Below are 14,769 nucleotides of genomic sequence, written 5' to 3'. Positions count from 1 at the left end.
TTGTGCAATGATTTACAGAAATAGTGTTGCCAAAGTTTGCTGAAAAGATGTTAAAGAGAAGAAATCCTGGTAGAGAACACAAATTGAATCAGAACCCTTTGAAGCATCTGTGTTCTCTTTTTCTATCTGAGCATAGTTGCTCCAGTTACTGGGTCGGTGAAAGTTTCTATTTGGGTGGGGTGCGTTTGAAATTCTGGGAATTGCTTTGTTTTACACGTTCTTCAATGTGGATTAATTCTTGCAATAAATGTAAAAGGTAACATTTACCCAAAGAATCGCCCAGTTGGAGAAATTTAATTTCGCAGGGAGCTTTGTTTAGGTCTTGATGTATGCTTTATAAATAGGCTCAAAATGAAAACATGTAATTATCTAAGAATATAATATTTAAGATTAAATCTCTATGTTCCTATATAATTTAATTCAAATTACTCGTTATTTTTGTTGTTTTGAGTAAAAGAAAATACATCTTGAATAAATGATGCAGTGCTTTTAAAAAGAACATTACCTTAATATCCTGAATAGACTTGTGAATACAAACTGGTTATTTCTTCTGAAAAAGCATTGGAAACCATTTTGCTGTTGTCCTTACATTTTGTTGAAGTGTTTTGTATTTTGTATGGGCCCCCTACTTTTTGGCTAATTTTAACAAAGGTGGTTTTTTGTTATTTTAAATTCTATGTGGGTGTGTGCGTGCATTTTGATATTTGTGTTATGTTGGCTGCAGATTTGAGGTTAATGGCTTTTCCTCGTCCCCACACAATTTGCCCCTCCCTGTCCCATAACATCCTGTTGCCCCACAACCCTCCAGGATCTCTTCAATTCTGGGTGCTTGGGCAGCCCATTGATTTCCAACATTGGGCGCTGAGGTCTGTAATTCCCTCCCTAAACCCCCCAGCCTGTCCCTCTCATTTAACATGCTCTTTCAAACCGACGGTTCTGACTTGGCTTTTAATGACCCATGCTAATATCTCCTTATGTAGCACATCGACAGTTCAAAAAGGCAGTTGCTTCTATGAAGAACCTTGAGACATTTTACTTTGTACGATTTACCACTTGTAAATGTTCTTGCATTTTATATTTCCAGTCTTACGTTGATTAAATTAATTAATTAATAATTAATTAACAATTAATTTATTGGATAGGCAGGCCTTGAAGAGGGTACATGGAAGATTTACAAGCATGAAACCAGGAACTTTAATTAGCATGGGGAGACTGGAGAAGCTTCGACTTTACTCCTTAAATCAGCAATTTAAGAGATTTTATGAGGGGCTGAAAATCATGAAGCATTTTGAGATAATAAATGAGGAGAACTGTTCCTAGTGGCAGGAAGGTCGGTAACCTGAGGGACACAGATCGAAGACAGCTGGCAAAAGAAAGGGGAGATGGGGAGTTGTGGTTTAGAAGGCACTGGCCGAAAGGACGGTGGAAGCAGATTCAATAGGAACTTCCAAAAGGAGGAATTGGATAAATATTTGAAGGGAAACCATTTACAGGGCTATGGAGGAAAAGAGCAGGGGAGTGGGATCATTGGATAGCTCTTCCAGTGAGCCAGTACAGCAAAGATGGGCTGAATGGCCTGCACCTGTTTTGTCAGCCTCCATAATTTGAAGAGTGCTTGTTTTAACAAACAGCCAAAGTCACCTATTGCATAATTAATTGAATCCTGGAGTTGCCGTGCGGAAATGGTGAATGCACAACAAAGCAAATCTGTAAATTTCCATTGATATGTACACTTTCTGTTTATTAGCAGTACATCCTGTTTGCTTTTTGCTGTTTTATTATGCAGTCATGTTATCTGTCAATTTATTTCATATTCTAACAGGTTCCTACCTGTTCCTGGGTGCAATGTACCTGTTTCTGTGTGTATTTCATCTGTAGTAATTATTTGTACTTTACCGTGCCCAGTTCATGTCCCATCTTTTTGTCCGTGTGAGTTTCTTATTTATCTGCTTTTCCAATTGTATAACCATGACAGCCAATTGTGCTCCAGCCGTCCCTTTGACTAGCGCTTACCAATTATTCCCACTCCCCTGCTCTCTCCCCACAGATCTGTGAATGTATTGCGTCTGAGAGATTAGCATTATCGTTTGGTATTCATTTATTTGACATTTAGAGAGGTGGGGCGGGCGATTGTTTTCCTCAGAACACAGAAGGTCAAGGGGAAATAGGCTAGAATGGGCCCAGGTTTGAGGGACTTCAGCTAACGCAGAGAGACTGGAAAAGCTTGCAATTGTTCTCCTTAGAGCAGAGTAGGTTTTAAGAGGAGATTTGATAGGGTTGTTCAAAATAACAAAATGTTTTAATAGTATAAGGAGAAATTTCACTTGTTACGACACCAATTGATCTTATAACTGGACAGGATGATCCCAGAATGGAACCCTGACTTAAATGACTGTAACTTTTACATTTTTAAAAGAAAATGTGGAGAAACAGAGTCACAGTACCACTAATTTATTTTAACAAGAATAGAAAGCATTCTAAAGATTTAAAGGGAATTTGAGGGAAATATATTTAAAGTGAATCTGGAACTCGCTGCCCGAAAGGATGTTAGAGGCAGAAGTCCTCGTGACATTTAAGAAGCACTTAGATGAGCACTTGAAACGCCATCGCATTCAAGGCTCCGGACCAAATGCTAGAAAATAGGATGACAATGGATAGGTGCGTGATGGTCAGCGTAGACATGATAGGCTGAAAGACCTCTTTCCATGCTGGAAAACCCTATGACTTTCAATTCAAGTGGTAGCGCTCCAAAAGCTAGTGGCTTTTGCTACCAAATACACCTGTTGGACTTTAACCTGGTGTTGTGAGACTTCTTACTGTGTTTACCCCAGTCCAACACCGGCATCTCCAAATCATTTCAATTCAAGTGACAGGAGGGTCAGTAACCAGAGGGCATAAAGGTCAGACAATTAGGAATTGAATGAGAGAAGGAAATGAGGAGAAATGTTTTCACACAGAGAGATGTGGTGATCTGGAATGGACTGCCTGAAAGGGCAGTGGAAGCAAATTCAATATGGTGAGAGTGATGAAGGGAGTGTGAGCGACAGTGGGAGAGAATGGAGTGTTACGAGAAGACAGAAAGCTAGAGAGAGAGAAGGGTAGGACGGCACAGAAAGAGAAATGCCGAGACTGACACAGAGAGGAACAAAGCGAGAGAGAGAGAAAAGACTGTGACAGAAACGAAAGGAGAAAAAGAGAGAACAAAGACAAATTTGGAAGTTAGCTGGAAGAGAATGAGAGTGTTGCTGGAACAGAGACAGCAGTGTAAGGGACAGTTGGTATTGTTAGAGAAGACAGAGTAAAGATTCGGGGAATTGGGATTGTTGTAGCTTGTGAAACTGTCTTTCATCGTCTGTAGAAAAACAAAGTTTGAGAGGTGGGGGGGATGGGAGGAGGAGGAGGGAGGAAGGGTCAGGAAGTGAGATCTTACAGAGATAAAATCTGCTGCTAACCAATCAGCAGGGGAAGGGAGTGAACAACCTTTGACAGCCATGAGATGACAAACAACTACTTCAAACAGAGAGACAAAGAGAGATTGACGAGGTGACCATGGAGAATGTAACAGTCTATCCTTGTGATATGGACAATTATTATGACACTTATCCTACTGAGCTGAGTGAGGAAGAGGAGTGTGAAACTATCTCCCTTCCCCAGTCCAGTCTCTTCCTTCCCCTAGTTTACTGCCTGATCTTCGTGGTGGGAGTGCTGGGCAATGGGCTGCTGGTCTCGGCCATTGGGATGAGGTGCCGGGTCAAGAGGCAGCTGGACATCTTCGTCTTGAACCTGGCTTTGGCCGATCTGGTCTTCCTGGTCACCCTGCCACTCTGGGTGGATGCTGAGGCCTGGGACCAGTCCTGGAGGAGTGGCCTCTTGCTGTGCCGGCTGAGCAGTTACCTGGTGGCGGTGAACGCCTACTCCAGCATCCTCTTCCTGAGTTGCATGAGCCTGGACCGTTACCTTGCCATCGTGTACCCGCTCCGCTCCCGGAGAGTCCGCTCCAAAGTTTACGCGACGCTGACCTGTCTGTTGGTGTGGGCAGCCTCGTTCCTCTTGGGATTGCCGGTACTTCGCAGCCGAACCATCCAGACGCGGGATGAGGGGAGGGTGTCCTACTGTGTCGAAGACCAGGACTCCACCAACCCCGCTGTCTCTCTCACCTACCTGCTCCTGACCTTCTTCTGCCCAATGCTGGTCATCCTGCTCTGTTACTGCTCCATCACCAAGAAGCTGTGCCTCCAGTACAGGAGGAGCAAGAAACAAGACATCAAGCTGAGGAAGTCGATGAGGGTGGTCTTTCTGGTAGTGCTGGTCTTTTTGATCTCCTGGCTGCCTTTAAATGTTTTTCGTTCCTTGCATTTGCTGCTGCGCTGGGGGGTGGGGCAGGGGTCCTGCACCTTCCGGACAGCGGTGGGACTTGGTATGATGGTCAGCGCACCTCTGGCCTTTGCCAACAGCTGCTCCAATCCAATCATCTACTGCCTCTATGACCGATCCATCCAGAAGGCTGTGATGCAACTACTGCTACCTTGCCTCAAGCCCCTTCACCTCAGCCAGCTCTCCACCACCTCCGACAGCCAGCCCAGTACCGGCACCACAGAAGGTCCCAACAGCAAGAGGAGGTTGCCCCGCCCCACCATCCAACTGTCCACCTGGGCTTCCAACCTCCAACCCTGAGCCCCACTGCTTGGATGAAGGGGATGGGGAGAGGGGGAGATGGCTGAGCTTGGTGTTGGAGCAAGACGAAAAGGGGGATATGTTGTCATTCATGTGGAGAAAAAAACATTGACATTGATTCGTTGAGACCAATGTCCTGCCCTTTTAGTCAATACATAATGCAATTCATTGGAATCCTTCCAGAAGTGGTGTCATGCTTACGTTGACCGGCCAAAGATAGGGACTTTCCATCCACAGACATGATCTCGCAGGAAGCCAAATCCAGCATTGTATGTGAAGATTTTGCCTCTTTCCATTTGATGGAACCCCCAGAAGTGCCCACCAGGAAAATAGAAGTCAAACAGAGACACTTCAGAGAAACAGCCGGTGTCCTGGCTGACTCCACTCTTCGTCATTGGAAGATGAACATTGCACTTTGACCCTGGGATGGACAGGTCAACACTTACATGAACATTTGGTTTTGATGAGACCGAGACTGAGACTCTTTATTTAAGATAAGTAACATGAAGAGATGTATCCCTTGAACCCTTGGGTGATTGTGCAAGGAGGATGAATGCCAACACCTTGTGTTGGTATTCAAAACCAAATATGGCATGTCAGAGACTGATAGACAAGAGGCTGGACATGCATAACCAAAGATGGATTTCCTATCTATCTGTTGTTGTAACCAGGATCCTTTGAGTCCTTAACTTGCAGTCTGTCTGTCAGGCTGGAGATGATAATGGGTGATTACTCCTTTAAAGCTGTGATTCCAAAGCCCGTTTGGTTATTTTTTCACACAGCCATTGGTAGTGTGTTAACTAATGGAGAGTCAGCTTCTGAGGGAAGCTGCAACCCCTCCCCCACCCCTTCACAAAACACCTGATGCTGTTTACTGCAGTGCAAATCAGATGACATTTGACTGCCAGCCACATAAGAACTTTAGGCAGATGACCAACAAATTGGTCAAAGAGAGAGAAACCTCTTAATAAAAGTCTATCCCTCTCTCTGCCTTCTCCCCTCACCTCCATTTCCTTCCTCCCTTATGCACTGTTTCTCCCCATACACCTCCCCTCATCTCCCCCCCCCCCTCACCGCAGCTATCCCCTCCACTGTCACTTGTTCACTCTGTGCCCTTTCACTCTTCTCATCTATATCGCCTTGCTTTCCCTTTGTCTTCTTGCCTTCCCATATCCCTACTCCCCCATCTGTCAACCTCCTCATATGCATTCATAATTGAATTGACAAAGTGTTTCCCTTTGCAGTGCCGCAGAGACTCCCCCGAAAATCTCAAGCAACTCTGGGTCTCACAGGCTCCAGAAACACCTGGGAGTCTATATAGATTCCAGTGAGAGAGACTGTGTGTCAATACAGCTCTCTGGGTTATATAGATCCCAGTGAGAGAGAGTTTGTGTTAATACAGCTCTCTGGGTTATGCAGATTCCAGTGAAGAAAGTGTGTGCTAATACAGCTCTCTGGGTTATATAGATCCCACTGAGAGAGAGTGTGTGTTAATACAGCTCTCTGGATTTGCAACCAGAATTAGGCTGTTGTTTGAATATTTTAGAGAGGAACTCCATGTCTGCCTGAACTCTCTCCATTTAAGTTTTGTAGCCCTGGGGGTCTTGTCCCAATCAACCTGTGACATTTTTCTGCAAGTTTCTGTGTTAAATAAATTGGGGAAACTGTTGATCTTTTAAAATTTCTTGTTGCAAATAAATTCTCTGAAGAAAATTGCAGTTGGGACAGTGGTTATTATTAAATGTTGGTGCCTGGTAGCATGACTTTACCCTACGTTCAGTGCATTTCCATCCGATTAATTTCCCAACTTCAAAACACTGAGGAAGGGAGGGAAGGGATGAGTGAGGAGATTGAGAAAGAAACACAAAAGACAAGATCAGAGAGCAAGAGAAGAGGACAACACCGTAGAGGGACAGAGACAATGTGAAAGACAGAAGCTGGGTGAGAAGAGGCAGTGGTAGAGATAGAGAGAAAATGTGCGTGATGGAGAAGGGCAGAGACAGATAAATACAGAGATAGGCAGCACAAGCAGTGGGGAGAGGAAGACAGAAAAAGACTAAGAGATTAAGAAAGGAAGACTAGAGAGAGGGGCAGAGCTCGAGGGAGAGAGAGAGAAAGAGACAGGACAAGACAGAGAGCAAGAGCAAAAGATGAAGAGAAATGGTGAGAGAGAGAAAAACAGAGCAGGAGGCAGTGAGTAACAGAAAGAATATGTCAAGGAGAATGAGTCGGAGGGAACGAGATGCAGAGTGAAGGAGCAATAGCGAGAGAGAGAGAGATAGACCGAGAGAATAAACCAAAGAGCGAGTTGAACAGAGACTTGAGAGACCTGGGGAGAGAAAGACAGAGACAGAAAGAGAAAGAGCCAGGGAGACAGTCACAAGGAGTGCATGTAACAGCAACAGAAAGAGAGAAAGAGGGAGACAGACTGAGAGAATAACCCAGAGAGGAAGAGATAATTCAGAAATATGATGCAAGAGAGTCAGAGAAATAGAGGAAGAGACTGAGGAAAGCAGAGAGAGATGGGTAGATGACCATACATATAGACGTTTAAAGTAAATTACCCGAATATTTGAAACTTTGTTTATAATTTACAATTACATTCAATATATAATCCTGTGTATAATGCCCTGTCTAAAATATTACAATCCACAGTATTTAATGTAAGGAATAGCCAGCTAGAAGGAACCAAATTACTCACAGTCAGCATATTTGCCCTAATTGCAGCCCGACTTTGAATATCCCTCAGTGTTTGTTTGAATATGAGAGGGAGTGAATGCAACAACACATGGCCAGGCTGGAAGCAGTCATTCCATTCTCAGCCAACTCAGTGTGTTGAGTTGGCACAGAATGGGTCAGGAACAGGTTACTAACGCCTTCACTTTCATTTCCTCATACTTAGAATATCTTTACATTATAGATCTTACAGATTCCCCCTTAAACAAGTGATAGGATCTTCTGGGCATCTGCAAGTACCAATTTAATTCAGAGTAAGGTTTTGTGGTTATTACTGGACTTTTCTAAAGCAGAGTGTGATTTCCAAGTGATACCCTTTGTATAAATGTATGATATTTCTTTGTGTGTGGATACAGACATGTATTTCTACTGCATTCAGGAGAGGTAAAGGGACTGCAGGCTCCTTCTCTGAAAGTGTTCCTTACACGACTGCTGGGCAGGAATTGGCGGCTGGGTTTCCTACATTACACCAGCGAGTACACTTCAAAATGTCTATCATTAGCTGCAAAGCATTTTCAGGCATCCTGATATGGTGAAAAGCACTATGGAAATATAGGAGCCTTTTCTCAAACCCATCTGACTTGCCTTGGAGAGGAGAGAGACCCACAAGATTAATCACCTTTAACTCTTCTGACAGATGTGCAGGTTAGGTGGATTGGCCATGCTAAATTCTCCCTCAGTGTACCTGAACAGGAGTGAGGCAACTGGAGGATTTTCACAGTAACTTCATTCCAGTGTTAATGTAAGCTGACTTGTGACACTAATAAATACACTTTAAAACTCCCTTGTGAAACATGGTGACATCTCGATATGCAAATATTTGCTCAGGAGATCTGTGGCGTTTAAACTTTTCTTAACTTTGTCTCTTCAAAGGTCGAACATGTAAAGTGAGGCCTCTTTTGCTTCTTGAACAGAATCACAGAAACCACATTGAATTCCCTCTCATTCTGAATAGAATTATTGCCGTACTGTCAGAAACCCGTTGATTCTCTGCTGAAAGCTGGTTTTCTCTCAGAATTTGGGGAGCTGTTCCTATTAGAGTCAGAGGTTTACAGCATGGAAACAGGCCCTTCCGCCCAACTTGTCCATGCCGCTTTTTTTTTTTGAACCCCTAACCTAATCCCAATTGCCAAAATTTGGCCCATATCCCTCTATACCCATCTTACCCATGTAACTGTCTAGATGCTTTTTAAAAGACAAAATTGTACCCGCCTCTACTACTACCTCTGGCAGCTTGTTCCAGACACTCACCACCCTCTGTGTGAAAACATTGCCCCTCTGGCACTTTTGTATCTCTTTCCTCTCACCTTAAACCTATGCCCTCTAGTTTTAGACTCCCCGACCTTTGGGAAAAGATATTGACGATCTCGCTGATATCTGCCTCTCATTATTTTATAGACCTCGAAAGATCACACCTCAGCCTTCTACTCTCCAGAGAAAGAAGTCCCAGTCTATCCAGCCTCTCCTTATAGCTCAGACAATCAAGTCCCGTTAGCATCCTAGTAAATCTTTTCCGCACTCTTTTGAGTTTAATAATATCCTTTCTCTAATAGGGTGACCAGAACTGTACACAGTATTCCAAGTGTGGCCTTACCAATGTCTTGTACAAGTTCAACAAGACGTCCCAATTCAGGTATTCAATGTTCTGACCAATGAAACCAAGCATGCTGAATGCCTTTTTCACCACTCTGTCCACCTGTGACTCCACTTTCAAGGAGCTATGAACCTGTACCCCTAGATCTCTTTGTTTTGTAACTCTCCCCAGTGCCCTACCATTAACTGAGTAAGTCCTGCCCTGGTTCAATCTACCAAAATGCATCATCTCACATTTATCTGAATTAAACTCCACCTGCCATTCGTCAGCCCACTGGCCCAATTGATCAAGATCCCGTTGCAATCCAAGATAACCTTCTTCACTGTCCACTATGCCACCAATCTTGGTGTCATCTGCAAACTTACTAACCATGCCTCCTATATTCTTATCCAAATCATTAATATAAATTACAAATAACAGTGGACCCAGGACAGATCCCTGAGGCACACCATTGATCACAGGCCTCCAGTTTGAAAAACAACCCTCGACAACCACACTCTGGTTTCTGTCATCAAGCCAATTTTGTATCCATTTAGCTACCTCACCCTGGATAAAATAGGGGGGTAGTTGTCAGGGGCTGTGAGATTTAACCTTATGCAACAACCTACCATGCGGTACCTTGGCAAAGGCCTTGCTAAAGTCCATGTAGATAACATCAACTGCACTGCCCTCATCTACCTTCTTGGTTACCCCTTCAAAAAACTCAATCAAATTTGTGAGACATGATTTTCCACTCACAGAGCCCTGCTCACTGTCCCTAATCCGTCCTTGCGTCTCTAAATGCTGTAGATCCTGTCTCTCAAAATACCTTCCAACAACTTACCCACCACAGATGTGAGGCTCACTGACCTCTTGTTACCAGGCTTTTCCCTACAGCCCTTTTTAAACAAAGGCACAACATTTACCACCCTCCAATCTTCAGGCATCTGCCCGTGACTACCAATGAGTCAAATATCTCTGCTAGGGGACCCACAATTTCCTCCCCAGCCTCCCATAATGTCCTGGGATACACTTCATCAGGCCCCAAGGATTTATCTACCTTGATGCGCTTTAAGACTTCCAGCACCTCCTTCTCTGAAATATGTACACCCCTCAAGACATCACTATTTATTTCCCCAAGTTCCCTAACATCCATGCTTTTCGCATCAGTAAATACTGATGAGAAATATTCATTGAGGATCTCACCCATCTCTTGTGGATCCGCACATAGATGACCTTGTTGATCCTTAAGAGGCCCTACTCTCTCTCTAGTTACTCTTTTGGCCTTTATGTATTTGTAGAAGCTGTTTGGATTCTCCTTTGCCTTATCTGCCGAAACAATTTTGTGTCCCCTTTTTGCCCTCCTGATTTCTCTCTTAATTCTACTCCTACATCCCCTATACTCTTCAAGGGATTCACTTGATCCCAGCTGCTATGCATGTCATGAGCCTCCTTCTTCTTCTTGACCAGGGCCTCAATATCCCGAGTCATCCAGGGTTCCCTACTTCAACCAGCCTTGCCCTTCACTCTAAGAGGAATGTGCTTATCCTGAACCCTGGTTAACACACTTTTGAAAGCCTCCCACTTACCAGATGTCCCTTCCCACAGACCCCCCCCCCCCAATTAACTTTTGAAAGTTCCTGCCTACCATCAAAATTGGCCTTGCCTCAATTTAAAATTTTAACTTTTGGACCAGATCTATCGTTCTCCATAGCTGTCTTAAAACCAATAGAATTATGGTCACTGGTCCCAAAGTGATCCCTCACTAACACTTCTGTCACCTGCCCTTCCTTATTTCCCAAGAGGAGGCCAAGCTTTGCCCCCTATTCAAGTAACAATTGAAAGAGGATGTCACAGGGATGATTTATTTGAGAGAGGCGTTTTAAGAAATGATTGGGAATCTGGGTAGACAGGCAGGAAAATCCCAGTCGCTATTCCCAACCTATTAATGTGGAACAGACATGTCAAGTCACACAAGGTGTCTGTGAGACAATATTTGACAGTATTCTAGTGGGAAGGCTATGAGATCGATCCATTTTCCCCTCTCTGCTTCAAGAAGGCGACCATCATCCCGGTACCTGAGAAAAACCAAGCAAATGCCTTCATGGTTCTCGGCCGGTGGCTCTGACATCCATCATTATGAGGTGCTTCGAAAGGTTAGTCATGGCATGAATCAATTCCAGCCTCGCGGACTACCTGGATCCACTACAGTTTGCCTATTGCTATAACAAGTCCACAGCAGACACCATTTCCTGGCCCTGCACTCAATCCTGGAACACCTCGATAACAAGGACACCTATGTCAGACTCCTATTTATTGACTACAGCTCAGCCTTCAACGCTATTATTCCCACGAAACTTATCTCCAAACTCTGTGGCCTGCCTCGGCACCTCCCTCTACGACTGGATCCTGGACTTCCTAACTCACAGACCACAATCAGTAAGGATAGGCAACAACACCTCCTCCATGATAATCCTCAACACCGGTGCCCCACAAGGCTGTGTTCTCAGCCCCCTACTATACTCCTTGTACACCTATGACTGTGCAGCCAAATTCCCCTCCAATTCGATTTTCAAGTTTGCTGACGACACCACCGTAGTGGGTTGGATCTCAAACAATGATAAGATAGAGTACAGGAATGAAATAGAGAATCTGGTGAACTGGTGTGGCAACAATAATCTCTCCCTCAATGTCAACAAAATGAAGGAGATTGTCATCGACTTCAGGAAATGTAAATGAGAACATGTCCCTGTCTACATCAATGGGGACAAAGTAGAAAGGGTCGAGAGCTTCAAGTTTTTAGGTGTCCAGATCACCAACAACCTATTCTGGTCCCCCCATGCCGACACTATTGTTAAGAAAGCCCACCAACGCCTCTACTTTCTCAGAAGACTAAGGAAATTTGGCATGTCAGCTATGACTCTCAGCAACTTTTACAGATGCACCATAGAAAGCATTCTTTCTGGTTGTATCACAGCTTGGTATGGGCTCCTGCTCTGCCCAAGACCGCAAGAAACTACAAAAGGTTGTGAATGTAGCCCAGTCCATCACGAAACCAGCCTCCCATCCATTGACTCTGTCTACACTTCCTGCTGCCTCGGCAAAGCAGCCAGTATAATTAAGGACCCCACGCACCCTGGACATTCTCTCTTCCACCTTCTTCCTTCGGGGAAAGAGATGCAAAAGTCTTGATCTTGGTTTCAGATAAAGCTCGGCACAACATCGTGGGCCGAAGAGCCTGTTCTGTGCTGTACTGTTCTATGTTCTATGTCTGAGGTCACGTACCAACCGACTCAAGAACAGCTTCTCCCCTGCTGCTGTCAGACTTTTGAATGGACATACCTTGCATTAAATTAATCTTTCTCTGCACCCTAGCTATGACTGTAACACTGCATTCTGCACACTCTCATTTCCCTCTCTATGAACGGTATGTTTTGTCTGTATAGCGCGCAAGAAACAATACTTTTCACTGTACGTTAATACATGTGACAATAATAAATCAAATCAAAATCAAAATCGCTAATAGCTGCCCAATTCTGTCCTGAGTCTGTTGATCTGCAGAATCCTTAATCCATGCTGTTGTCACTGCTAGATTTGCCTATTTTAACAGACTCCAGCTGGTCTCCTGCATTCACCCTCTGTAAACTTGAACACATCCTAACCTCTGTTGCTGTTTCCTTAATCACGTTAGTTCTTGTTTACCTAGCTCCCTTTTGCACTTACTTATCTACTTTGGCTCTTGGCCAAGAGATATTTTAGAAGTTCTCATCCTCATTTTCAAGTCTTTCTCAGGCATGAAGCCTCCCTCTCAAGGTAACTCACTTCAGCCCCTGAAAACTACCCCACCTAAATAATCTGCTGCAGCCCCTGAAACTCGCCCTATATCTGTAGTATTCTCCAGTGCCCTACAAATGTGACCCTGCACCATCTGTGTTACTTCCTCCAACTATAGAACCATTCCTTTATCTGTAATCTTCTCCAGCTGCGCCATCCCTCCTGATTCCTGTAATGTTCTCGAGTCCCTACAAAGCTCCCTATTTCTGGAACCTCCTCCAACCTCTATAGCTGAATCTTTTTTACCATTTCCAGCCTCTACAATCCTCCTTATTGCTTAAAATTCCTGCAGTCCTCTAACTTCCTCCAGCTTCTTCAACCACCATAATTGCTTAACTTCTCCAGCCCATACAACCCTCCCTATCTCCTTAACCTTCTTGATTACCTACGACCCTCCCTAACTCTGAAAACTTCTCCAGCCGCATTAAACCTCCCTAACTCTGTAACTTCCCCCAGTCATTTCACCCCTCCCAATCTCCGCAACATCCTCTTGCACCAACAACATGATCTATCTCTGTAACCTCCTCCAGCACCTTCAACCATGCCTGCCTCTGTATCCTCTGTAAGAAGTTTAACAACACCAGGTTGTAAACTTCTTACTGTGTTTACCCCAGTCCAACGCCGGCATCTCCACATCTGTATCCTCTGCCAGCCCCTAAAGTACACCCTCTGTTTGTAACACCCCCAGACTCTGCAGCTTTTGCTCTGCCTGTAACCTCCTCCAGCCTGTGCAATCCTCCCTATATCTGTACCCTCCTCCAGCCTCTACAACTTTCCCTATCTCTGTAATCTCCTCCAACCACGACAACTCTCCCAATCTCTGTAAACTCTCCAGCCCCGCAAAGACTTCCTTCCTCTACTTCTGCAGCCCCTACACCCCTCAAAGTCACACGACACCACATTATAGTTCAACAGGTTTATTTGAAATCACAAGCTTTCAGAGTGCTGCTCCTTCGTCAGGTGAAGTCTTCAGGTATGGTCTGTTGGACTATAGCCTGGCGTCGTGTGACCTCTCATCTTGTCCAACCCAAGTCCAACACCGGCATCTCCGCATCATGGCTCCCTTTCGCTGTTACCTCTTCCAGCCACTCCAACCCTCTTTCTCTGTAGCCTCCTCTAACTACCTTCTACCATCCCTCTCTGTAACCTCCTCCAGCCTCTACAATCCTCCCTAACTCTGTAATCTCATCCAGTTCCTCCAATACTTTCTATCTCTGTAACCTCCTGCAACCCTGAGAACGCTCACTATCTCTGTAACCCCCTCACAACCCTCCCTATCTCTGTAACCTCCTCCAGCCCCTATAATCCTCCCTATCTCTGTAACCATCTCCAGCCCTTCTTACAAGCACTCCCTATCTCTGTAACCTCTTCCAGTCCCTACAACCATTCCTTTCTCTGTAACCTGTCGAAATCTTGATTTCTGAGTTTGACTTTATTACAAACACATATTAACACAAGATAATTAACCAACAGATTGTCTTTATTTTACTTGCTAGCAAGGGGAGAGTCTTGACACAATGAGTCAGAGACATCACTCCACCGGACAAAGAAAACCATCCTCGTTTATACAATTTTGCAGCTCACATTCAGTTGGACACAATCCAATCAAAAATGTTACAAATGACATTCTTTACATGTTGATCCAATAGAAAAAAATACTGAACCACCCTGATGTATGAGATCACGATACCCCGTGGGATACCCCAATATATCATCCCTAAGCCTGTCCTCTAATCTCTTGGTCAGACATCATGTCTCTATTTTGATAGCAGCCTCACAAAGCATCTTCACTAAAACAGTCTCACATGGGCATCCTTTAATTAATAAAGGAGGAGGGGGGGGGCGGCGGGGGGCTACAAAGCCATTCGTATTTTATGGCCTTGTCACTGAAGTTAACTGAATCTCTAAGGAATGAGTGGTCAACTCAACTTGCCTTCAGGATATCCCCCAAT

The 14,769-nt window shown here is 44.4% G+C and overlaps 2 protein-coding genes across 3 annotated transcripts in view; one reads left to right on the top strand and one right to left on the bottom strand.

The window, feature by feature from the left end:
- Positions 1–7,500, bottom strand: part of LOC144508405 (claudin domain-containing protein 1-like) — a 41,316-nt gene extending 33,816 nt beyond the window's left edge. The window contains exon 1 of one of the 2 annotated variants that reach the window (XM_078236288.1): positions 7,376–7,500. The gene's annotated coding sequence lies outside the window, so the exon portion shown is untranslated. The remainder of the gene's footprint in view (positions 1–7,375) is intronic. The other variant, XM_078236287.1, reaches the window with a different exon arrangement.
- Positions 3,550–6,294, top strand: LOC144508753 (G-protein coupled receptor 15-like). Its single transcript, XM_078237063.1, has one exon. It carries the CDS (start codon positions 3,550–3,552, stop codon positions 4,672–4,674), a length of 1,125 nt encoding a protein of 374 aa, XP_078093189.1. The 3' UTR covers positions 4,675–6,294.
- Positions 7,501–14,769: the final 7,269 nt, after the last annotated feature.

This window comes from Mustelus asterias, chromosome 20 (genome assembly GCF_964213995.1).
Source record: "Mustelus asterias chromosome 20, sMusAst1.hap1.1, whole genome shotgun sequence".
In the NCBI taxonomy this organism is placed as follows: Eukaryota; Metazoa; Chordata; class Chondrichthyes; order Carcharhiniformes; family Triakidae; genus Mustelus; species Mustelus asterias.
Note: the sequence above shows the minus strand (reverse complement) of the source record. Positions and strands in the feature narration are given on the sequence as shown.

Bases quoted from the DNA above. Each gene is read 5' to 3' on its own strand.
- LOC144508753 (XM_078237063.1), top strand. From the start codon at position 3,550: ATGGAGAATGTAACAGTCTATCCTTGTGATATGGACAATTATTATGAC.